Consider the following 27,368-nt stretch of genomic DNA (forward strand, 5'->3'; position numbering starts at 1 on the left):
TGCTCATTCAGTAATTAAGGTGGCTTATCTCAAACATGTCTGTGACAAAGAGATCAGTTTCTATTTACAACCTTCCAAGAAAGACGAGAGCTCCCAGGCCCAAGTCTAAAGCCAGTGATGTAGAACACTGGGGCTGTATGGGCAGAGTGGCCTCTGTATGCTCTGAGAGGCCCAGAGGCATGTCAGGAAGGATGTTCTGGGGCAGGGCTATCACCCACATCATTCCTGTGGCCATCAACAGTGCTTGGTAAAATAGGAAAAACCTGAAACAGCCCGGTTTCTTCAGCAAGCCTTTATTCCATATTATCCATCTAAGGCAGGAGTTCTTAACTTGGGGTGACTGTACCACCAAAGCACATTTGGCAACATCTGGAGACATTTTGATTGCCATGATGGGGAAGGGTGTTACTGGAGCCCTGACCTTTGACAAACAGACCAACTCAGAGACTGAGGAACTGAAGCTACCTGGCCCTGAGAGTACAGGATAAGGAGGGAGGGTGTCATATAAAGGGGGTTTGCCCCAGAGCTTCACTGCAAGTCCGTCTGTAGAAAATTCCTTTTTAGAACTTGTCATTTAATTGTCTGATGAGCAAATTTCTACCATAGATACATTTCCCTGTGTAATCACAACCTGGCCACAATACATCACAACCACTAGCTTTATGTATGAGGTAGACAAACAACGGTTATCGTCGCCTTTGAGTATTAAATGGAGGTTAAAAGCAGGACCTCCGGAAGTCGACTGCCCAGGGCTGACTGAAAGGGCTACTGCTCACTGTCAGGAGCGCCCAGACAAGTGGCTTCTCTATGTCCCTCATCTGTAAAGGGGTAATAAGAGTATCATCTCCTTCACAGAACTGCTGTAAGGATTACATGAGTTACCCAAATGCTCAGTGAATGTTAGCTTAAAAAAAAATCGCATTGTTCCTTAATAAAACCAGAAACCATTCAATAAAAGCTTGCACACCCTCTCTGCACATAAAGCCAGTGGCCAAATACCTAACAAAAGACAAAAGGTGTTCTACTAATAGGTAGTCCTTTACCTGGAAACCAAAATCACAGGGAAATTAAAATCAGATAAGCCCCATTTTTATACAACATTAATGGAAACTTCCAGGTAAATGGAATAATTTCAGACATTTTGGGGATAAGTATATAACTATGCCCTCCTTTAAAGCAGTTTTCTTAACATGCAAGCTTTCTTCACGTGGGGCTTCCCAGGCATTCGATAGACAACTAAAACCATCCTGGCCCCTGTGGACAAGGAACAACAAGCAGAAGGGGCTGCTAAGTTCTGCAGCACAAACCTGGCCTACGGCAGAGAGTAAATGTGAATTAATCCCCAGGGAAAGAGCTGCTGAGAGACCTGTGTATGTATCTGGAGACAGTTACAGGACAGAAACAATATATCTAAGCATGTCATTTTAGAGTTCCTGGAGCAATCTCCATGAATCTACCTGATGGTTACGCTAAAATGCTTCCAAACTTTTTAGAAGTAGCAAGGACACAGACTGTCAACAAACTGCTTCCAAACTTTGAAAGTGTTGTGGTAAAGGTCTCACTGTTTATCTGACTCTCCTCTAAATTCACTAGGAGCATGTTTATGCACCTTTGGCACATAAAAGGCCAAATATAAAAATGACAAATGGGGTATAAGGCATCTACTCCAAAGAAGGGGCTATCACACTGAGGGAGGGTGGGCCTGCTCCTCTGAAGAAGTGCGATCCTTCCCCAGGGGACACATTAGAGTGAAACCCTCCACCCCCTTCTGATCTAACCCAGGGTTGGGATAAAGCACCTATATTTTGAAATGTCACACAGAGTGGTGGACGGAAGAGTGGCTCTAAGATGTCCCTGAACAGGAAGGCTGGACCAGCCAGGAGCAGGAGGTGGCCTAGGTTGCAAACTGTCAGAGGACAAGCTCTTTTATATGATTTTCCTTTTATTGTTGTAAGATGTGCTTACTGTAGACAATTTGCAAAGGATGTAAAAAGCATACAAAGGCACCACCAGATCACTTGTAATCCTCACTCCTCCAAAATAATCATTGTCAACAACTTGACATCTTTTCTTCCCTTATGTACACATTTTAACCAGTGCAAATTTATATTTTATCAAAACACATGCACGTTCATATTTTCATTAAAAATAACATAAGCATGTGTACCATGAGAAAGGTTTTACTCCATGTTATCAATCAGTATTTTTCATTTCCTCTTTTGTGAGCTGTCAGCTCATATCCTTTGCCTATTTACCTTTTGAGTAAACTGAACACTCACTTTGGACCTGCTTATGAGGAGCTTACTTCACTTCTGACTATCATTTATTTTGAGGAAATAAGAACAATTCCATTCCAAAGCAGTAATGCTTTGGTTTATCAAGCAAGCTCTTTCCATTAAACTAGAACTGGACAGTTTCATGTTCAATATTTACCTTCTTGACTTTTCAATTGAAGGAATATAGTAAGGGGCTGCAGCGACCCTAACTCAGGTCTAGAGAACAATCACACCTCCCTGTTGACTATATCAGGCAACTTTAGAATGAAAGGCACTCAAGCCAGACTTGGGCCCCCAAACACACAACTCCCCACCACCAAGTCTCTGTGTGTCTTTCCCTGTCTTTCTTAATACATATTCATGGATTCTAGTTGCTGAGAACTTCTTTATGCAAAGTCCAGTGCTGGATGTTATGACTTTAATACTTTTCTAAACTGTGTTTGGAATTCCAAAATTATGCTTCATTAAAGTTCATGCCCAACCTCTGTCCCACACAGATGAAATTGCTAGTGTTACTGTCCATGATTCCATGACTGTGTGGCTCTTTAAAGCTTCTTAGAAAGAAAAAGGTCACCAGCAACACAATCAACAGCAGAACAGGGTGAGTCACGCTCTCTTTTTAGTGTGTGATTTGATAAGACTCCACTACCACAGGAAGTATTCCAGAAAAAATTCTTTGAAATAAAGAGGAAAAAACAAGGAAATGATTCAGAATGTGTGAAGGAAGCACTCTCCTGACGAAACACGAAAAGCATGGCAGTAATAAATGGTAAAAGTGATCACAGGAAATTAAAACAGTAAATGTAACGTGTGAGTTAGGTACCTCACTGAAATAGCCCAGCAAATGCTTTTCCCCAGTAAAGATATTATCAAAGTCATGTGACTGGGTTCCCAAGGACCCATCCTTTTAAAAACAAAAGGGAAATCTGTAAAAAGGTAGAGAACATCTGGTTTATCGACTTTGAAAGGCCAAGAGGTAATTTCCTTTTCTATCAAAACATCGGAATCCACATTTGCAAACTGCCAAGTCATATCCCTTATGCTAATGTCCCACCCCTGCTGGCTGGTCTTTCAGGGTAGTTGCAGTAATCACTGAACTTGGAGTACCACTCAGACAAATGTGAGGAGATCCAGGTGACAACCCTGTCGCAGATGTTCACAGAAGTCTGCAAATTTGGGGGGAAGGCTCCTTGACCCCTATTTCCTCCTTGCATACGAGAGGCATAGCTAGTTTTGGGCAAGGTTCAACAAGAAATGACACACATGAAAGCTTGGGCAGGCGGGGCCAAGAAACCCCATAAGGCTCAACAGATACCTGTTGTTTTGCCCCACAGGAGCTCTTTGCTGTCAATCTTGGCATCCACTGTATGCTCATGAGGCCAAGAAAGTGGATGAGTTCTGATGGTGACATCATTGCTCATGTAAAACACACACTCTGGGAGGGGCAAACTTCTTTCAAAAAAAAAACCAAACACCACAGCTGATACTGTGACACCAAAACTGTTTCACCTTTCATCCCCAATGGCACATTTTTTGAACAACACATTTTATTCAAAGCAGTTTAGTAATAACTAATGATTTACATTTCGCTTCCATGAAATATCTTAAACCCATTTCACTTTCAGCAAAAGAATCCCATCTGCCCAAATATTGAAAAAATTCTGCATTACCTGTTACAGGGAAAAAATAAGACAGTAGGAAGACGGTCAACCATAAATTCCCAAGGAAGATCATTCTGAGATACATCAATCCTAGAAAAAGGAAAGAACAGAAAAAGTAAAAGACTCGCCAAGAAACTCCAACCCGAAAGAACCTTCTCAAATAACTGAAGATCCTAGAGCATTTTCTGCGACCAGCCTCTTCTCAGTGAGTGTACCATCAGGTTTAAGTTAGGCACAGCTCATGCAAGAAGCACTGATAATTCCAGGACATGAATCTTTCCACATCACTTACTAAGTGGAAAATGTAGTGTCCTGAAAGTAAAAATGAACTTCCCCAAAAATGCCTCACTGACACCTCAGGAGTAGTCCCACCTACCTGACAAGATCTGGGAAAGTATTTTAATTCCTGAATTAGTTCTGGAAAAACAAAGGAAATCATTGTGGAAAATACATCAAGCCTCTCTGAAGATATAAGAAAACTGAAAAGAAATACTATACTCTGCCCTGGCCGGTGTAGCTCAGTGGTTAAGAGCGTCAGCCTGCACAACAAAGGGTCGAAAGTTTGATTCCCGGTCAAGGGCATGTAACTGGGTTGCAGGTTCCACCCTGGCCCTGGTCAGGGAGCCTGTGGGAGGCAACCAATCGACGTGTCTCTCTCACATCAATGTTTCTCTCTCTCTCTCTCTCTCTCTCTCTCCTCCCCCTCCTCCTCATCCTCCTCCTCCGTTCCTTCCACCCTCTCTGAAAATCAAGAGAGAAAATATCCTCGGGATGAGGATTAACAAAAAAAAGGACTCCTAGCCCTGGCCAGTTTGGCTCAGTGGTTAGAGTGTCGGCCTGCGGACTGAAGGGTCCCGGGTCTGATTCCGGCCAAGAGCACAAGCAGCAGGCTCAATTCCAGCCCTGACTGGGACATGCAGGAGGCAACCAATCAATGTGTCTCTCTCACATCGATGTTTCTATCTCTCTCTCTCCCTTTTACTCTCTCTGAAAAGCAATGGAAAAAGTATCCTTAGGTGAGGATTAAAAAAAAGAAATACTATATTTTGTATTTTGCAAATCTGGACAGAGGCCCCAAAAGGTGTATTTTCTTAGCAGATTTAAAATTAACTTTCTAATATAGAAAATGACATCTGTGCTAAACTACCCAACCTACCTGTGTTTAATTACTATTAAACTAGGTGGTGGCCCCTGCAGCTGTCTATAAGCAGGGCATATACCAGGCCCCCCCAACCCAGGGGCTGCTCAGATGGCAAGAAAAGAACATTCTAGGAGGGAACCAGCAGAAGGCTGGGTACTCAACCCTATTCTCTAAAGTGGTGCATACAAAAGATGAAAATGTTCTGACTCATTAACTTGATGGAAATTTTCAGAAAGTATTGGGGGGACGGGATTAGTGACATGCATTTGTCCAAAAGGATAAAATCCACTTAAAAAAAAAATGACATAACCAAATTACAATGGTTTTAAACAGCGTTACTAATAAAACAGCACCCCTGCCTACCTAAAACATTCGCGTTCCATTTTTTAAACAAGTGGTGTTGAATACTTTATTCTATAATCACATGCTTTTTCCCCTCCTGATTCTGGCTTCAAAGAAAGAACAAACTGTAAAATTAAAAGAAAAACATTTGTAAACATCCACTCAAAATTCCATAGGGCTAATCAGGGCCTTCTTTCTGGGACTCTCATTTAGGCTTAGTGTAGATGCCTATATATTGTTAAGAGCAGTAATCATATATTTCATACTCTATTCTTTTCAATTAATTGTATGCAAAGCATTGTTCTAATGAGTGGGTAAAAATTCCATCAAATGCCCAACCATAATTTACTTAACCATTAATCTACTGTTGGATATAAATAATGTTATCTTGACTAGCTCATGCTTCTACGGAAGTCCTATTTCCTTAATTCACCAAAGTGAAATTAACTAGGTCAAAAATGTACAGTATAACTATTTTTCTGATTTCTTAGTGTTGCTAAAATGCTTTTCAAAAGAGTTATGCCAATTTACTTTTTCTGTTAACTATCTCTGACTATGCTAATTTCACTTTATTTTATCAAAGCAAGACTGTCACTTAAAAGCATATATAATGACACTTACTGTTTTAATTTACATTTATTAGATTATAATTTCCCCACTTGTTTATTTATTCTCTCCTCTTACATGAAAAACCTGTTCATGTCCTTTCTTCACACTAGAATCCCTCTTAGCTGTTTCTCCATGCATCCTCACCATTTGTTTTATTATGATAAAATATACGTAACATGAAACTTATGATCTTATCCATTTCTAATTGTACAGTTCAGTGGTATTAAGTACACTCATATTGCTGTGCAACCATCATCTTGCAAAACAAACTCTGTACCCATTAAACAACTTCCCATTCCACCCTCCCTTCAACCTCTGAAAACCACCTTTCTACTTTGTCTCTACGAATTGGACTACTCTAGGTGCCTCGAGAACCATACAGTATTTGTCCTTTTGTGTCTTGTTTTACCTAGCATTAATGTCTTTGAGGTTCACTCATGTTGTAGTGTGTGTCAGGATTCCCTTCCATTTTAAGGCTGAATAATATTCCATTATATGGACCAGTTTCCTCTCAGCAGTTTATTTATTTTTTATTTTTAAATATCTCTTTATTGATTTCAGAGAGAGGAAAGAGAGGGAGAGAAAGACAGAAACATTAACAATGAATCATCATTGATCGGCTGTCTCCTGCATGCCCCCAACTGGGGGATCGAGCCCTCAACCTGGGCATGTGCGAGCCCTCAACCTGGGCATGTGCGCTGACCGGGAATCAAACTGCAATCTCCTGGATCAACCGCTGAGCCACACCCGGCCGGGCACTCTCAGCAGTTTCTTAAACCATTTTAATTTTTCAGGGTCTGGAGTATGAACACCTGTTTCTGAATCCTGGTCCCTCACTTATAGGTTGTGTGACTCTGAGCAAGTTACCTAATCTTTCTGTGCCTTAGGTTCCTCCTCAGTAAAAAGAGAGTGATACTCATGCCTGCTGTACTGAATGTTCTAGGGATTAAGTCATAAAATGTACATATAAAAATCTCTCAGTACTGTGACTCCTCAAATTTGGCTCTAATGATCACTTATAGCATTTATAATAGGTGAAATATATATGCCATAAATATAGTTATTATCCCTTTTTTAGTCTGTTTTCCTATTTTCATCGCACATTTTTCTAGTGGAATTTGTTCATTTTTCTTTCATTATTTTTTAAACTGCTTCACTTTGGAAAGTTTCCATCTCTCAAAGGAACTAGCAAATCCAATAGTCTATATCTTCTATTTTCTTCTATGATTTGATATTTTATATTTAATTCTAACCTATCTGGAGGGGAATGAGAGAAGATGTATCTTATATATAAATAATTTCCCCCCAAAACTGCTTACTACCTTATCCCAAAACTCTTTATTTCAGCCTCATTTTTACAAAACAATGATTTAAAATTTTTTGTTTACAGAAGAACCCACATACAGCATCCACGGAATCACAAAACTAGAACTTGGGTATCAACCAATTTTTCCTTTTAATTTTACAAATGAGGAGAAAAACAAGGTCCCAGGGCTGGGTGGCAACCCATCAAGGACTAGCCTTTCAGAGGCCCGAAGCCCTAGTGCTATGCAACTCCAGGGCACCCTTCCTGTGGTGTTCCAGGAAGGTGGCCTCTCCAGGGGGCTGTCCTAGCAACCAAGTCAGCACTGCTCCCACAGAACTGCACTTACCCTCCAAAGAATTCAATCAGGGCTAAACACATTCAACATCATGGAAAAACACTCAGAATTCTTCTGGAAATCTTTGGTTTCAATGAGGTTTTGCTCATGACTTTAAGCTGACAATTAAATTCAACCAAGTCTTCTCCAAAGTTAATGGAAAATGAGCAGACCCTTGGAAACCATATGGCTAAGCTGTAAGGAAGAGTGAAGGCAGGAACACAGCCCAAGGTGCTGCAGAACAGGCTTCCTTACCTTGCCACAGTGAATGTATCTGCTGGCAGGAGGCGAGCTAGCTGGATGAAGACGTGATTGAGGGATGGACAGAAGCCACACCACTGTGCATAATAAAGCAGCAAAACATCCTGTGGGAAAGGGGAGATGGCTGTGACTGGTGCGTAGGAAACGGGCTCCTCAGGCCCTTACTCTGCTTAGAACCCAGTAGGCATTCCATGAATGCTGCTTGTGCATAAATTATAGTGAAAAAAATTAATCTTCAATTTTTCCAATTATGTGGTTTCTTACGGACTTTTGCAATTGGAAACCACATGTAATTCACACATATTCTATGATAAAACTGTCATGTGGTTAATCTTCTGTACATCAAAAACAACGGCTCACCCCAAGAATTACAGCTTTAGAAATAATTTTAATAAGGATGGCTTGATTTTTGCCTCTCTTGTGATTTTGTACCTGCTTTTGAAGTACTACTTCCCAGAAGGTATCAGTTGTTACTTCAGTGATTAAATGCTGAGAAGGGAATTGGGCAGAGTCACTTCCAATTAGATGCCTTTTCAAGGGACTGTAGAGAACGCTGAAGTTTTGAATAAAAGACTCTAAAAATAAAGAGAAAATGAGATCAACTCTTCTCTAAGTACAAGGAGAGTAGCTGGCCTACTTTAAACTCTACATTTTAAAAATTGGGATGATGTCACAGACTCACATTTTTAACACTTCACCTACATGCAACACCCTGAACAAAGCTGCCCAGGGTGGCAACAGGTTTAGCTTTGGTGGTATTAACTCAGCAGACAGTAATTTAGATAACAAAACCCCATGCCTTGTTAGATACTCCAATATCCCGTTTTCTCCCAACAAGACTGGTCCACAAATATACACCTGAGATTGCATAAAACATCATCATGCCACAATCTTTTAAGAGATTTCAACCTATAATACTAAGACCTTTAAGTAAAACTACAAATGCAGTAATTGCACCAGTCTACTGTAATGTATTAGGTATTTAATATTCATTTGAGGACAAGGAACTATGGGTTTTGTTTCCTTTAATGAAGTTCTTCAAATTTCTTTCTTAAAAGGTTAAGAAAAATAAACTCAATTATACTTTGCAGAAAAGCACATTTAAAAAAAACACATAAATAGCCCTAGCCTGTATGACTCAATGGTTAGAGCACTGGCCTGTGGACTAAAGGGTCGAGGGTTCGATTCCCTGTGAAGGGCACATACCTGGGTTGCAGATTTGATCCCCAGCCCCGGTCAGGGTGCATGTGGGAGGCAACCAATCAATGTGTCTCTCTCACATCCATCTCTCCCCATGCCCGCCCCCCGCCCCCACTCTCTCTAAAAATCTATGGAAAAAATATCCTCCGGGGAGGATTAACAAACAAAAACACACACACACACAAATAATCCAAAAACCTAACTTGAACCAACAGTTTTACCCTCCCTACAAAGGCCACTGTATCATCTGAAGCAGCACTAATCCGAGTTTTACTTCCTTCTCTTTCCTTTAACTCTCCATTGAACTATGCAATGTTCTGCAGAGAGAGGAAGTGAAGAATGTCATGTGAATGCTAAAGAGCATTGATTACCAGCACTGAATAACACTTACTTGGCTATGCTTTTGTAACATAAAACCAAGATTTCCTAATCTTTATGAAGCCTAAATTCTGAGACTTCCCCAGAGACAGCTAACTTAAGAGTCAACTCTCCAAACTGACAATGACACCCAGTGGATGTTTTTTTATAAGGACCATTATACATTTCGCCACCAACTACTGGACAAAGAACTGAGTTTCATGTTTCAGAATAGATACAGAAGATGAAAAGAAATCTTAAGGAGGCTTCTTTCAGATTACCCTTAAATTCAAAATAAACACATTATGAGCTCATTGAGTACTTGGTTATAATTGAACAGAATTCAGGAAAATCCAATAAATACTTACTTAAAAAATACAGACTTGTTTCATTTAAAGAGAACTCAGTACACCAAAATGTAACTTTAAAAACATGAATTAGGAGCAATTTCTAAAATTACTAAGAGTACACGTTTCATAAAGTGACTAGTCACAGGGTCCTTTAAATACTCAGGAGCCTTCATGTTTATAATATGTAATTTTATATAGAACAAAATCAATATTTACATAAGCTTTTTGAAACATGTCTAATGTAAGGAACAAGCTTCACCTGGACTTAAAAAAGGTAGCTAAAAAAGGACTGTTATTCAGGGGCTCTGACTTTACTCCTGTAATACTCTAAAACTTGAAAACAAAAGGTTTCTTTCCCTACCAAATTCCTCCTGTCTCCATTTGGCAAACACTGACTTTCCCCCATGTTTCCAACGAGGCTGAACTAGCATGTCTTTTGAGTTCTCACTTCCTTGTGTGTACATCAAGGATGCCAGAACGGTCCTGGGAAAACGGTAGTGTGGGTTAGATACCGCAGCTGTCAAGCCCCAAGCAGCCCCAAGTGCAAGCTCTCCCATAATGGGGTCTTATCCCCAAAGAAGTAGTTTTTGGTGGTTTGCAACCTGACACTTGTTTATTGCACCTGAAAATTGTTATAATCTAGGCACCCAAGGTCATAGCATTTCCCAAGCCTTATAAAATAGCAGCAGAAATTAGGCCTTGACACTTATACATTTAAATCTTTGGGATAAAAAGGGAGGACAGGCAGTTCTATTGTTTCACTTTCTGTTTAAATTCCTTGAGAATGAAGCTTTTAGGACTCACTGGCCAGCCCCTCCGTCAGGGGCCAGGTTTCCACCAACTGCAGCTCTCCCTCCCTTAGAAATGTGACAGGCACTGCCAATCTGGAACGCTGGACTCTTATCACCCAAAGGCTAAATGACAAACTTATCCAAATTTAAAGTTAGAAAGTTTTTGTTCCATTTAATAGACAAAATTAGCTTCTTATAAATTATAACCAATTGTAGCCTAAATATGTCAAATGAGCTAAAGAGCTCACATCACCTCCATGACCAAATGTAATGAGATCCCAGGTAAAAGTTACCTATATGAAGTTATGTAAACTTATTGTTTACTTATTGTAAACCTATTGGGAAAGTAAAGTGCCTGCAGTACCTAGGGTGAACTTCATAAGAGCTTGTTTTGGATCCAAGATATAGTGAGACTCTTCTTTCACATCAACAATTGCAGCAAATTCTTTCACCGGAGTGGTGCTAGGAGCACCTAGCCTTTCTGCATACAACCAAAACAAATTTGAATCCAACAGGTAGAGGTTCAGGGTCTTGTTGGTTCTGCAGCTCAGGCCTGTGAAGCTTGTGCTGTTCATGTCCACTTCAGGAAAGACATGCCTGTTCTCCTCAATGTGAGGAACGGAGCCTGGGGTATCAACCTCACATTCCTTCTCCAGGGAAGAAAATGCAATGTTCGGGGATTTGAAGACATCTTGTTCAGAATCAATGAAGCCCATCACACCCCTGTTCATGGTCCTGCAACATGCAGTGTAGTAGCTGAAAGGACTGTAGGAACTCAGAAAATTGCTACACTCCATGCTGTCTGACACCACATGATAAAAGGCCTGCTCCTTGAGGTAGAATGAATCCAGAGCTGCTGCTATCTCGAGAAAGCTGCACTGTGGCATGCTGACCGAGCTTGGCCTAATGCCCACAGCTGTCTGGTTGACACATAGCTCACAGACATTGTGGGTCCTGGAGATGGAGTGCCACTGGGGCAGCACCACAGTGTTGCAGCAGGGGGATGCCGTTATCAGTGGTGGGTCCAGCAGTTGGACTGGGGGTTCAGATGCCAGAGACTTGAACACTGGGGCATCCACTTGCCGCAGGTGCTGAAGGAGCTGCTCCACCACCTGGTCCCCATGACAGTTGTTGTACTCCAAGGCCACTTCGGTGATCTGAAACACAGGGCGGAGTGCATGAGAGGCATGGGGATGATGGAGGGAGAGACCCTGTAGCTGTTAGGCCTAGAAATCATCCTAATTTGATTCACAAGTAGGAGCCCTGTCTGGAATCACTGTATCAAACTGGAAGCTGTCACACCAAAATCTATTAATAAAGAGGCTGGGATTATTTTTCAGAATATGTCATTATATTAAGAAATAGTGAACCAACTGTTTAGAGATCAAAGGGGTCTTAGAATAGATGTCTTAGCCTATCATATGACAAGAATGAAGCCTGAAGAGGTGAAGTGGCTCATGCCACAAATTACATCCAGGTTGTTGAAAAACCAGGAACAGAATTTAAATCTCAACTCCCAGTTGAGAGCATTTTCCTTTACATATGTAAAACTCCTCCATATGATATCCTTCTTCATCTAAACAGTAAAAAACTTTCCAAATAACTGAGTGAATCAAAGTATTTCACATCCTATGTGTTTCCAAATAAGTTTATGCAGACTGCAAATTCAACCTGTTTCAAACCACACCCATCCATCTTGCCTTCCCCATAACCTCTTCCTCCCCCTGTACCCACCCACTTCGGGGGAAAAGGGCATCATCAAGCTGGAAAAATCAGCTGATCCTCACTTTCTCCTCTCCATCACCCCATGCTTCAAATCCAGCCAGCTCTGACTTCAGCTTGAGAAAGCAGGCCCCTCGTTTGCATCCCCATGGCCACTGCATCAATCCAGGCTCTCAACTGTCACAGACCATCATTTTCTTGCCTCCACACTTTGACCACCTGTTTTTAAAAATACTACTCTAAGCACGAGACTCCTCTGGCAAATGGCATTCAATGGCTCCCTATTACCTGAGCAAAAATCTAACACAATCTGATTTGCCTGTGCCTTTCCAGTGTTACCTCTCACCCTCTTTAGAGCATGCCAGGATCCTTCACAATGCCATGCCTTTAGAGGCCTGGTCGGGACCTCCTCCATCTGACAAATCTCAATACCGTCCCCAAGATCCAAGACCAGGGTGGCTGCTTCAGTAAAACTATCCCCACCCCTACCCATGCAGTTGGGTTCTCCATCTTCAGGGTCCCAGAAGCCCTTTCCAGAGTATCTCATAAATGTCTGCTGAGACACGCCTCTTCCCCACATGGGCAAGGACCACATCTGATTTATCCTACTATCTGTGGAGCCTAGTACAGAGCCAGGCACAAAACAAATGTTCAATGAACACCTGGTGAACAAGTGGCACCTCAGGGTAACATACATGCTCCCATTTCCAAGTAATATTAATCACTTACCCTCAGATCAGTATTAGCCATTTAAATTTACATTTCATTCCAAGACTCTTCCATTTCCAAACTGAGTATCTTTCACCTCCCACCACTCACCCATTTCATGAGAAAGACGAACAAGTCATAATCCAAAATGTATTTACTCTCTAAAATAAAATCGTATGCTAACTTGGATCAAATCTTGCCAGTCAGTTAAAAGGTTAAGCCACTCAGGATTGTTTCATTAAGTGTGTGTGTGTGTGTGTGTGTGTGTGTGTAAAAGCCATTTAGTAAGTGCTTTTCCAATTTCAAAAAAACCTCCAAGTTTTATAACATACGATATTTATAAAGAGAGTTAATCCAAGACATATACATTTGTACAGAAAAATAGTTTTGAATAGTTCTTGGGCACAAAAAAGGTCACTTTAGATGATAAACCAGTGTTTTGTTTCTTCCCCACACATAAAGCTCTTAGCCCTTTTTGGATAAGGCAAGGCACAATAGTACATCACCACTCCCTCTCCATGTCTCCCCCACCCCAATTCAAGTATTTACTGCAGTCTTTTACAAAAAGTATACTTAAGAACAGCAAAGTTCCTTAAAAAGTCTTCTTTCCTCATCTCTTTCATTCTTCTCTCTCACAAAAGCAGCCATACCAAGGATATTTTTAATTGAAGAAAATATTTTATATAGAGTGATGCTCTTGAAGAATGAGGAATTTTTATTTTTCTCCTATATAGTGAGCTGGGTTTTACTTTTATATTCCTTTTTTGTTGTTACTCCTCACCTGAGGAAATTTTTTCCATTGATTTTTAGAGAGTGGAAGGAAGGGAGGGAAGGGGAGGAGAGAGAAACATCAATGTCTCTCTCTCTCTCTCTCTCTCTCTCTCTCTCTCTCTCTCTCTCTCACACACACACACACACACACACACACATGCGCGCGCGCGCCCACGCGCGCGCGCCCCAGCTACTCTAACCACTGAGCCACAATAGTCAGGGCTATATTCCTTTCATATAACAGGCAGTTTTGAAAATGAAGCTCAAGTTACATCCTGTATGTAAATCACTTGATGTCACATTTAATTTCATGTGAACTAATAAGGAAAATTTGGCAAGTAAGTTTAAATGTTTGCGCTGTAACTGCTTCATTTCATTTCTTTAATCAGAGAAATCTGTAAGTCTACACAGGATAACCAGGCCTCTGCTTGGTTATGCACAGACGCATAGACTGTGAATGCCTCAAAGCAGGGCTGTGAAAGCTGCAAACAAGTCACACGGACTCTGCTGGCTATGGGAAGCATTCCTTTTGATAAGCACAGAGATGTCTTAAGATCTCTCTAGAGCTCTAGAGACACCAGGGGTCATGGCCTGATGCTGTGCAGTGCAGGCTGTGCTCTCCTGTGGGGAGAGTGGACATGTGTGTAAGAGCTGCTGCCTGGTCCTGGACTGGGCTTCACGGTGTGGCCACCACATGGCTGTCCCTTACTGACCCCCATCACATTCCCCAATACAGCTGCTCAAACTTCCTTGCTTGGCAAGCCCCCAACTCTACTACCCTCATTCCATGACCTCACTCTTTACAATGTAAGCTTCCTCAGCTGTCTGTCTCAAGGTAGTAATGGAAAAATAAGGATTAAGGCTTAAATTACTTTGTGTTTGAGGAGTGAATGACTTTAGAGCTCACCCTGTGAAGTGTGTTCACTCCTCCCACCCCTCCCACCAGTGACTTATGGTCAGTGTGTCACTATTAGATACAACAAAGGCCTAACTTAGAAGAGTGTCTTAGTTCATAAAATGTGTAGTGAAGATTTTCTAAAGAAATTAAGTCTTATTACTTCAAGCCCTCCCTAATCAAAGAAGAAACAAAGCTACTTCATTTCTCCTCTCTTCCTCTAAACCAGGATAACAGCAAACATTCAGAATGCCCCCCAGCAGGGATAATAACTTTAACAAAGTGAAGGGTCTGGCTGGACAAGAACCCTGCCTCCCCATTCCCTTTAGGCAGATCATTAGGCTCACACAAACAGGATGGGGACAGGCAGTGTCTGGTTAACCTGGCTGGTGGTAAACTGGCTGTCTAAAATTGGTTTGGGACAAATTAAGGGATCCTTGAGGGAAGGAAAAACATAAAACCCCCAGTAAATCCAATTTAGCAATCCCAGGTGCTCTCTGCTGATTGTTACTGCTCTCTAAGTGGCTCCAAATGATCCATATATATAAAATAAACTCACACCCAGACAGAGTATACCAGATGAAGCAGAAAAGGCAGGAGGTGGGGCAGACTCTGCCTACCTGCACAACAGGAAAGGTTTAGAAAAATAAGGAATCCCAATCTCAGCACTGTTGCTCCTGGCTCTTGGGCTGAAGATGGCCCAGGGCCAGCAGTCTGGCCAAACCCCTATGACAATAGCATCTCCTAGGCCACAGTAAACTCTGCCTGTGTTGCTGTCCACTTTACTCTGCCATTAGTCATCAAAGGAAGAGGGACATTTGGTCCTTCTCTGGAAAGGCATAGTTTGGTTTCCCTGTCCGCTCCGGCTCACCCAGACCTGAGCAGCTGTAAGTGTGGCCAGAGAGGCTTTCGTGGATCCTATCCTAGGCATGGGCTCTCCTGCCCCTTTATAGGAGAAAGAATTAATGCCACAGGAACATAGCTGCCATCCCTGGCAACCACTTAGCTATTAATGGAAATTATTCTGAACATGGAATGAGAGAAGTCCAAGTGAACAAGGTTTTCCTACTCTTTATGAGATACCTCTTAACATTAGGACTCTTACCTCATCTATTAAAGGATGATTTTCAGCTAAGGGATTAAAAGGTATAAATAAAAAAAGGGCTGGTCCTTTCTTCAGTTCATTATTCAGCAGGAGACTCTTTCCACCATGTGGCCGCAGCCATCGAAGGAGTGTCTCTTGATTTTCTAAGGCCCACTTATAGATGTTCTCAGCTGTATAGTTGATGACGTCCCTGGGAAAGACCTGTGAAGGACAAACACACAGAAGATAAAAGGCAGGGCAGGATCAAAGCACATCAGCACTGTTCTCAACCCTACCACTTCACAGGTGAAGAAAGTGAGGCTTAGAGCTGCGACATGACCTGCCCCTGCTTGTGCAGCTAAAGCCTGGTTCTAAATCTCCAGACAGAGCATTTTCTCACAAGTGGCTGCAAAAAGCAAAAGCAGTTGCAAGAGGTGACTTTCATATCATGTGGTTTATCTTTTTTCCATTAGACAGATTCACTGATCAACAAATAATTCTCCCTGCTTGCTGCTGGTAACAGGAACCTCTATCACCCTATCCCAAGGGAACTATTAGATGTTACTGGGTTATTTTATAAAAGGATCAATGAATATCTAAGGGAACAGAAATTATGGAGTCATGGGTTATTTAGAGTTTTACCTTGGTCCCTCAAAAGCTGGCTCATAAAGGCAGGAGTAGACCTTCCATTAGGGCAAAATTTGTATCTGTTTACTCATCTATAGCCAAAGTGACTAAGAACACCTAATTTTCAGAAGAGCTGAAATTCAACAAATATTTGAATGAATCCATAAATGACCTAGAACTTGTGCAAGGCCACAAATCATACTCTATGTGTACAGAATGAAGGAAAGAGACGCTTAGATTTTTTGCTTTGTTTTTCTATAACAACCAAAGTGTGTCAATATAAAATTATTTTTGAAATTCCAATGATATAAATCACTGAGTCTGAAACAAAACTCCCACAAAGTACTCTGGAGGGTTCCACCCAATAAGATATTTTATACCCCTGCCCCCAAAACAGATTTAAATAGCCTCATAACAAAGATGTCCACTGCTTTTATTTTTTTTAATACTAGTATCCCAATATTTCATTTGACAAAAGGAATTCTGCTGCTAAATCAACCAACCAACCTTAATAACTATGGGACTGATGCTGTAAACCCAATATATTTTTCAGCGTATTCTCATAGTCCTATCTTCTTTTCTCCATCTATTTCAATTTCTTTCTCAGTACTGTTTACTATAAATATATGTTGGTTACATAGCATGTTATGAAAGACAGATGAAGGAAAATGACAGACAGCAAAAGCATGTGAAGTTAAATGAAGCTTAAACGGGCACAAGGAGAGTTGGGTGGGTGGCAAAGAGACATCACAGCAGTGATTCTCAAAGTGGGATGATGGGAGTTTAAAATAACATACTCAAACATCGTAATAAACATTTCTATTTGGAAAACACAAAAATACATTTGATTTTTGGAATATAAACTGCAAGAAGTAAAGCACAACATCTAGGCTACTACAAATACGAAGACTGGCAACCAAGGAGGTGCCCTCTGCAGAGCACCTAACTGTGCCTACAAGGCACAAGATTTGTATGCTGAGCCAAAGTGGGTACAGAAATACTGGTCTTCACTTGACCTTTAAAGTCACTGATACTGTCAATGAAGTTAGAGATAGAAAATACTTAAGAGAAATAAATTCTAAGTATTGGGACCAAGGAAGTAGCAATAAATAGAGCAGAAACATAGGACTAGCAGGATACAGGTCAGAAATAGCTCAGCTGAGGTTGGTCCACCAAAAGCAAATGAAATCAGGAAACAAAGACGACAATGGAAAACCAAGGCTCTCTGAGGGGAGAAGCCATCAACTTCTCACTGTGACTTGACAAGAACTTCAAAATCCATTGTATCAGCTAAGGATAAAAGCATGTCATATTGCTACTCTTGATAAGTGGAACCAATGAACAAAGAACATCACCCAACGAAGCTTAACCTCTGAGAACATAGGCCCAGAGTAACAATTCTCCAACAGAATAGTTCTGCAATTTCATCCAAGAAGGAAAACTAACGAGGCTGTCCCAAAACCTAAGAATATAAACAAAGAATTTCTAGATGTTAAATTCAAGAGCCCTCTAATGCATGGGTTCTTAACCAAGGGCATGGGCCCTAGAGTGGGATTGTAAGAACTATCAATTTGCATATAAAATCATGTGCACTTTCCTAGGGAGTGTCCACAGATTTTATCCAATTCTCAAAGAAGTCTGTGGCCTAAACAAGGTTAAGAACCCCTGCACTAATATAAACGTGATTTCAAAATACTTACAAGTGATGTGTTGAAATGTCTATGTAAATACACACTTCCAGAGTGTACTAAGGATACCAGTTTCGCAAGATGTTTATTTGTGATAACCCCAAATCGTACTGTTCCTAGGTAATCTGAAACAGAAAATGTTCCTTTATTAAAGAAAAGGCCTATGCCTTAAAACAACCACAAAACCCAACGATCAAGTCTTGGTGCACAAATTCCCCCGAGCAAAGCTCTTTTCTGTCACCTAGCCTAGACAGGAAAGGAAAAGGAACTAAGAAACCTCCTCCTGACACAGACCTCACACCCACTCCTCAGCAATGTCTCTGACACTCCTGCACTGACTTCATTTCCTGCTACCCCTACCCCTCACTCACCAGCCCCACCTTAGAGCCCAGGCATATGCTGTTCTCTCTCTGTCTGGACACTTCCATGGCTAGTCCCTTGTTATCACTCAGGTTTCAGTTCTGACCCTACCTTCTTTGAGAAGCCTTCTGGGACCACCCACCTCAGGGCAAATAATCAGAGGATAAAGTCTGTAAGGGAAAACTGGAGCTCCTTCCCCACTCAGGTACTCTATCATTACCCTATTTTTTAATAGCACTTATTAACATCTATATAATCTTATTGACTTATTTAGATTTTTTTAAACTCTAACTTTCTCTTAAGTTCTGTGAAATTAGAAACCTGGTTTATTGTTGTTACCCCAGCACCTATAGCAGTGTTTGGGCATATTATAAGAAATCAATAAATGAATGAATCTAGCATATACAAAGAACTCACACAAACTAATAAAAAAAAGAAAGCAGTTAAAAATGGGCAAATCACAAAAAAGAAAACATTAAAAGGCTAATAATTACATGAAAATACATTCAACCTCACTATTTCAAAGGAAATCAAATTAAAACAAAATATCACTTTTACCCTCAGATTTTCCAAAACTTGAGACAGAAAATATCAAGTATTGAAGATCAATAGAGAAATGAGTACTCTGATAGAATGCTGATGGAAAAGGTAAAATGGCAGCCACTACGGAAAGCAATGACACATGCTGACTGAGCACAATGACACATGGACACAGCCTGTAGCCTCACAATTCTGCTTCTTAGTATCTATATGCATGCACTAAGAGTCACAGGTGAGGAAAGTCACCAAGAAACACTCTGCAGATATTAAAAACACTGGGGCAGGGCTATCTATAAAACATGAATAGATTTTAAAGACGTGAGTGAAAAAGCAAGCTGAGGAAAGATAGTTTAGCTTTTATGTAAAAAAAGCACCCCAAAACAGGAAAAAACAACAAAAAACTCCTACACTTATAAAACAATATTTTCTTTTCCCACTGGCACACATGTTCAGAAATGTATAAAGTATCTCGAAGGATAATAAAAGTTGTTTTGTGTTGGGAGATGGAGAGCAAAAAGGACTTTATCTTTACGTGTGAAGCTTGCTTTCTTTCCCCAAGGAGTATATGTAATGTAATACTTGTGTGATTAGAAATAGACTCAGTGCTAAAGGAGGATAGATAAGATGGTGCAGAAAAAGATACATTTTGTTGTTGTTAATCCTCACCCAAGAATATATTTTTTCCATTGCTTTTTAGAGAGAGTGGAAGGGGGGGAGGAAGGGGGGGTAGGGGAAGAGGAGAAAGAGAGAGATAGAGAGAAACATCGATATGAGAGAGACACAACGATTGGTTGCTTCCCCCATGCGCTGGGACTGGGGCTGGGAATCGAACCTGCAACCCAGATATGTGCCCTTGACTGGAAATTGAACCTGTGGCCCTTCGGTGCCTGGGACGATGCTCTAATCACTTAGCCACACCATCCAGGGTGGAAAAGACACATTCTTTTCCTATCCACTTTCTGCTTTTATTAGCAGATGTTAAATAAAATACTGGTTAAATTTTAAATGTTACCAAGTTATATCCAAGTAGCTAAAATATAAAAACATTAAGGTATTAAACACAGGAAGTTTCTACTTTAACCAAATGAGCCTCACCTCCCAGCAGTGGTGTCCTTTCTTTCAGAGAAAGAGTGCTTGCTGAGTGTGAAGCAGAAGTGACTATGTCCCTAATGTCATGCTGGACAATCTTTAATACAAACCTGATGAATTGAAAATGGCACGAACCCAAAGAAACACAAGAAAAACAGATCAGAAACTAGAGAGATTGGTTGCTTACAGGATGAGTGGCAAAGCGGGGGGGGGGGGATGGAAACTGGAGAACAAGGATGAGGTGGCCTGACCCTCCTCTGAGTAGAGGCTTTTCTAATCCTCACCGGAGGGTGTTTTTTCCATTGCTTTTTAGGGAGAGTGGGAGGGAGGGGAGGAGGAAAGGAGGCAGAGAGAGAGAGAGAAACATCAGCGTGAGAGACATTGACTGGTTGCCTCCAGCATGCGTCTGACTGGGGCTGGGGGTCGAGTCTGCAACTGAGGTACATGTCCTTGGCCATAATCGAACCTGGGACCTTTCAGTCCCCGGGCAGATGCACTAACCACTGAGCCAAACCAGCTAGGGCAGAGTAGTCCTTTTATCCGACTCTTGTTTCACACCCTTCACACGCTCAAAAACTAAACAAATCATTAAACCAACCCAGATGTGGGGGAACCTAATGAGGAATACAAACACTAGAAATTACCCCTAACTGTATCACAAATGTACCACACCACAATGACGGGGTGAAGACTTGGAGATGAAAAAATGGAGTAACTGGAAACAGTATCTTAACTAGATACTGTAAACTAAAGACAATAAGAGCCCAGACTCTCAGGGCAGAGAGAAAGAAGTTATATATTAAGAAGGGACCTCTAAAATGAACCCTGTGGTGGCAGATTGGAACCAGAGGAAATCAGTATAAACGTATGGCTTTTAATACACACACACACACACACACAAACTATAGATATATGCATATGCATGGGTATAAATACATGTATGTCCTAGCAAGATCCGCTGAAAGGGCCTAGAAATAAAGACACTTGATACCAAAGACAACACATAGCACCCAGATCTTGGATTCTAAATGCCATTCTCCAATAAAAGAAACCAGCACTCCTTAAAATTTAAAAGAGGCAGATTTCAGAGCTAGGGCAATGAAAGGACAAGATGCTCCTAAAGGCCAAAGCTGAAACAATCTGAACAATAAAATAAGCAATCACCACTATTTTTCAAAAGTTATAAAGGTCATAAAAGACAAGGAAAGAGTAAGGAATTGTCACAGGTTGGAGGAGACTAGGGAGAAAAAATAATTAAATGTGATGTGGGATTCCAGATTGGATCCCGCAACAGAAAACAGACATTAATGAAAACACTGGCAAAATTCAAATAAGATCTGCAGTTTAGTTAATAATACTGTACCAATATTAATTTCCTGGTTTTGACAAATGGTTATATAACATGTTAACATTAGGGGAGGCTAGGTGAAGGTAGGGAATTAGGGAACTCTGTTCTATTTAGGCAACTTTTCTGCAAGTATAAAATTAGTTATAAATTTAAGTTAAAAAAAAAATGGCATAACATAAAAGTTCAGATCCCAAAGCTGTCAGAGGAAAGAGCAGGATTTAAGAGAGGATATGAATTGGTAGAACCAATAGATACCTCTCCCCAGGAGAGTACTGAGTCTTGGTGGACAGCCATAGCTAAAAAGAGAAGAAAAGAAGGAAAAGCAGCCAGTAAAGAAATTCACTGAATAGTCTGCCAAAGTCACCAACATGATTTATTGAATCAGAGGAATAAGAAGTGACAACCTGACCCAAAGTTGAAAGGGGCCATTCAAAAACCCATTTAATTAGTAAGAATGGAGAGCTTGCCTGTACAGAACAGATTCTACCATGCCCAAACATATTACAATTCCAAAACTTAATTTTATATACATAGAGAAATTCTTTAAAATCACACATATATTTAAGTCTCTGCATACAGTGGAAATTTTCATGGCAAAGCAGCTTAAATTTCACGTGTACAAGGAGTAACTGAATTAGCAGAGGAAGTTCCTAGTGAATGACACACAAAAATAACACTCATCTCCATATCCAGAACATTCTCTGTTAGGCAAGGATCCATGACTTTCTACAATAGGGATCCCTGTCATTTATAACATTGAATAATTTTATCCTAAGAGTAATGAAGCTTCAATAGTTTAGTTAAGGACTCTGAATTTGCTGATTAAAAATAAATTCAGCCCTGGTCACGTGGCTCGGTTGGTTGGAGCGCTATCTAGTACACCAAACAAGGTTGTGGGTTTGATTCCCAGTCAGGGCATATACCTAGGTTGCGGGTTCGATCCCTGGTTGGGGAGCATACAGGGGACAACTGATGTGTCTCTCTCACATTGATGTTTCTCTCTCTCTCTCTCTCCCTTTCTCTCTCTCTAAATTCAATAAACATATCCTCCAGTGGGGATAAAAGAAATAAAAATAATAAAATAAAATAAATTCAGAATATTTCTCCCACTCCACCCCCCAAAAAACATCCAGCAGTGGCACAACCCTATTAGAGTAATCAAAAATAATAAAATAAAAATTTCAATAAACTCAGCCAGGTAACTGTCCAGTTTAAAGTCTCTATTAAACATCCAGTGAAAGGTATCAGAAAGACCATCTGGGTAAAAGTAGTAGGTACTGAGCAGTACCTTCAGCTGGTCATACAGGCAACTAAGTAGGTCAAGGTGACCACAGCATGAAGACTGGCTTGCCTGCAGCTTGCTGCAAAAGGTGCTGAGCCCTTAGCCCATGTCCCACAACTACAAGGCAACCCACTTCTCACATAGCCACCATGTAGGCCTACTGCATCACATCCCGGGGATACAGGGTGAGGGGAACCAACACTACCCATGCTAATTCACTGTATGTGTGCTTTGAATAACAAATGGCCTTGCTTTTGATCCATTAAATCTTCTCTACCTTGCACTTATGCAGGTTTACCCCTTGCTGTCTTTTATAGGTTGGGGTTCTTCTCTGCCACTAACAGAATCCTCCATCCCTCTTCCCACATTCCCCTAGGTAGAACTTCCAATGACTTTCTTGTGCCTTCCATATTCCACTGTCACCATTTACCTTGAGCTGAAATTCCATCTGGCTTCCACTCAGATTCACCTGGCTCACTTGTGACCTCTCTGGTTTGCATCAAGGTTTTTTGTTTTTTGGCCATTTGTGTAACATTAATATCAGACTACTTTATTTTGCTTAAAACCATTTGCCTTAAATTCAATTTTTAATATTGAAACTGCAGTTTAGTATTAGGGTAAAGCAAGAACTGCCTCGGTGAGAAAAGATATCAAAATTTTCAAACATTCCAGAAAGAATAAAAATAGTTTCTTCTGTTAGGAAAGAGAATAAATTTTTAACTGTGCTTTAAAATTAACAATAAAAGGTCCCACCAGGAGCAAAGTTACACAAATCACACTCACCAAGTAACAGACTACCAGGAGCACACTCTGAAATGCTAACACAAGAATGTGCTGAAGGAAACTCAGTATCTTATGAAACAACTGCTTTTCCCTGGACACTTGGATAATGAGGCCTATGTCCACAGCTGCACTGTCCTATATGGTAGCCACGAACTAAATGTGGCTAGTGAGCACTTGAAATACGAGCAACTGAGGACTAAATTTTTAGTTTTATTTATTTTTTAATTCTGAGGACATGGTTACTGATTTTAGAGATGGGGAAAGGGAGAGAGAGAGAGAAACATCAACCAGCTGCTCCCCATACATGTCCCGGCTGGAGACCAAACTCACAATCCAGGCAGGTGCCCTGACTGGGAATCGAACCCTAAACCTTTCACTGTCCAGGAAGACACTCCAACCAACTGAGCCACACCAACCAGGGCTCATTTTAATTAATTTAATTTTAAAGTGATACTCAACACTGTCACTGGAAACTTTTATGTATGTTTAAAACAACTTGGGTATGCAAATAACTTTTTCAACTGTAAATTTTAGGAATCTAGGATCAAGTATTTCCGATAAAAATTTAGCATCTAAATTGAGATGTGCTGTTAAGTATAAAAGACTTGGTCAAAAAAAGAATATAAAATAACTCAATAGTTTTCATACTAATACATGTTGAAATAATAATTTGGACATACTGGATTAAACAAAATATATTATTAAATTAGTTTCATCTATTTCTCCTTAAATTTTAATGCAGCCACCAGAAGACTTTGAAATACCTACATGGTTCATGCTATATTCCTATTTGACTGTGCCAGAGTAGTAATGATGAAAAAGCAAGATTCATTTAACTCAGCAAGAAAATTAGACTGAGATAATAAATCTAGTAGCCAATAAGTATGAATAATGGGCAATTATCTGAGAAGGATACATAAGACAATCTCTCTCAAATCTGGGGGCAGAAAACCCCCCCAACAGAAGAAAATGATTATTTTTAAGAACATATCCCCCCTTTCTCCTTCAAAAAGAAAAAGGTGGGGCTCCAAACCTGGTGACTCTAGGTATAAAGTGCTGAGCTTCTGAAACAAATTCTCTCTCAGCACCTGCTGTACCACAAAGTAAGGTACCTGAGGACACACTGAAAGAACAGAATGCCCAAGTGAACACCACAAAAATGTTTACATCAGGACTGGCCATCTGCTGCTCTCCAGAAGACTTCTGTGTGAGTGAATCTCTCCAGGATCATCGAAATGAAATGCAGTAACAGGTCAAGAAAAATCCTCATAAAGATAACTGCTAGCAAATAAATCATGATATACTTCAAAGCTAAATACCACTGGATTATGTCACATGGCTTTTAATCAGCATGGCTAGGAAGTTATATATTCCCTGGGAGAATTTCTCTCACTTCTTTACTCGGTGAAATAGTGACATTAAAAAAGGGAAACTTGTAATATGGTACCTTCCATCCTGGAAAGAGTCCTCATTTTACTCTATACTCTCCCATTTTATTAACTTCTGCTTTCCCACTCTTCTTTCCAAGGCTTTGGACAAGGAAGAAAAAAGAAAATGATAGATCACATAAAACAGGTAACAACCACCTCTCCAACGCTACTTAGCACTTACAAAGTGACTCAATACCTTACTGGATAATGACTCACACATTTCCAATGATAAATACATTACCAAAATTAAAAAGCCTTGAAAGAAATCTAATAGATTACAGAAATGTTTGTTTTTAATGTATAAACTATAGTGATTAACTTGCACTCCCCCCTAGAAATGTGACTTTGAGATGTGTATATTTTCAAAATTCTTAATATAAAGCACAGAGCAATTATCTAGAAAAAAATCTAGCATTTGGGCACCATAAATACAATATGCATATTCTGGTGCTTGCCAAAATACTGCTAAACCCTAAGTAAACATGTAACTCCTCAGCCATGATTTTTTTTATTTCTTGTGAGTTAGGGAGGAGGAGAAGAGAAATCTAGTTCCAAATACATTATCTTAGGAGAACATAAACTATAGAGCTAAATATGCACTGGCACATATACTAACATGACAGTAAACTAAACACCCTCACACCAGCTAGTCCCATTTAACCAAAGCACAATATTATAACGATCAAGTCAAATACTTCCCTTGTATGCATTTCAATTAAATTCCTTTCTTTAACACCCTTGGGGAAAGAAGGATTTTATAAAAGAAACATATCTACTTAGAAATCTCTCTTACACTCCCTCTTAGGCTGCTCTTTAGCGTCCAGCATGGAGTCACATGTCCTCCCAGCTCCCTCACAAACAACCCTTTACAAATATTAAAAACAATTCTTAGCTCACAGGCCAATAAAAACAAGCCAAGAGCCAATGCATTTTTCAAGCTGAAGTGTCCTTTAGAGGCAACTAGGGCAAGGCTTCCTTATCTTACAGATGGGAAGCTGAAGAACAGTGAGAAAGGGTGACTGAGTGGGCCCTGATCACATAGGATACCTGCCACTAAAATGACTTGTTAGGAGAGTCAGTTATTGTCTATGGGAATTTCCTGTTAGGAAGATACCACTTAAGTCCAAGAAAACATAAGAAAACAATGCTAATTGCTAAGTGGGAGACATAGCCAACTAGTGCAGTAGAAGTTCCAAGAAGGGGACCAGTGGTGTGAAAATCTCCATTTCATGTTTACAATGTGCCAGACAACATCCTAACTAGGCAATATTTATCAATCCCATAGGACTTCAGGTAGGCTTTGAAAATTAGAAAGGCAGATATTAGAGAAAGGCACTATATTTAAAGCAGTATCATGGGCAAAGGCCAGGAGGTAGAAATCAGCTTACTGTGCCACTTGCCTCATCCCAGAGAGTACTGCAGTAAATGGAGTAACTTGGTCCTGGGCTCATCTCAGCTCCTCATTTATGGTATCTGACCATAATAGTTTGCTATTTCTGCTATAACAAATTACCACAAACTCAGTAGTTTAGAACACCATATATTTATCTTACAGTTCTGGAGGTCAAAAGTCCAAAATGGGCCTCACTGAAATAAAATCAAGGTGTCAGCTGGTCAAGTTCCTTCAGGGGACTTTAAGGAAGAGTCCATCTCCTTGCCTTTCCCAGTTTCTAGAGTTTACCTGCAATTCCTGGCTTGTGGCTCCAATCCATCTTCAAAGCCAGTAATGGCCAGACAAGTCCTTCTCATATTATACCACTTTGACACTATGCTTTGCCTCTTGATTCCACTTTTAAGCATCCTTCTGATTATACTGGGCCCACTCAGATAATCCAGGATAAGCTCCCTTTCTCCAGCAGCTGACTAGCAACCCAATTCCATTTGCAACCTCAATTCCCCTTGCCATGTAACATAACATATTTACAGGTTCTGATGATTAAAATGTGGACATCTTTGGGGAGCTATTATTCTGCCTGCTGCTGTCACCTTGAGTCAATAAGCAACCTCCTCAGAGCCTCAGTTTCCTCACCTGAGATAATAACACTGAGCTAATAGTTCCTACTGCAAAGAGTGGCAGTGAAGACTGAATCATCCAGGTAAAGTGCTTGACTCATGAAAGGGCACAGTCCAGTATCAGCTTATCGTGTTCAACTTTATATAAAAAGTGGTAAAACAGAGATCAGAAGTGGGTTTGTCCGCACTGAATTGTTTCACATAAGCTTGTGACCTTATTATAGAAAGTGATCCCTGAGAGTTTTTCAAAAATTTTAATATTTTTGGTTGTCTAGGAGTCTTATCTCAGCTTCAAAACAGAAAACCTAGAAGAAACAGAATCAAAACACACACACACACACACACACACACACACACACACACACACACACACACACACACACACCCCTAAAACAGAACA

At 40.4% G+C, this 27,368-nt stretch overlaps 1 protein-coding gene across 3 annotated transcripts in view; it reads right to left on the bottom strand.

The window, feature by feature from the left end:
• Positions 1 to 27,368, bottom strand: part of TXNDC11 (thioredoxin domain containing 11) — a 58,136-nt gene that overhangs the window by 949 nt on the left and 29,819 nt on the right. For all 3 annotated transcript variants that reach the window (XM_081131618.1, XM_081131620.1, XM_081131619.1), the window contains 6 exons: positions 18,136 to 18,248; positions 15,830 to 16,030; positions 10,993 to 11,785; positions 8,363 to 8,505; positions 7,925 to 8,034; positions 3,947 to 4,027 (listed from right to left, as the gene is read on the bottom strand). In XM_081131618.1, coding sequence (XP_080987744.1) covers positions 3,947 to 4,027; positions 7,925 to 8,034; positions 8,363 to 8,505; positions 10,993 to 11,785; positions 15,830 to 16,030; positions 18,136 to 18,248 — 1,441 coding nt within the window. The remainder of the gene's footprint in view (positions 1 to 3,946; positions 4,028 to 7,924; positions 8,035 to 8,362; positions 8,506 to 10,992; positions 11,786 to 15,829; positions 16,031 to 18,135; positions 18,249 to 27,368) is intronic.

The sequence above is a fragment of the Miniopterus schreibersii genome (assembly GCF_964146895.1).
Source record: "Miniopterus schreibersii genome assembly, chromosome: 3".
Lineage (NCBI taxonomy): Eukaryota > Metazoa > Chordata > Mammalia > Chiroptera > Miniopteridae > Miniopterus > Miniopterus schreibersii.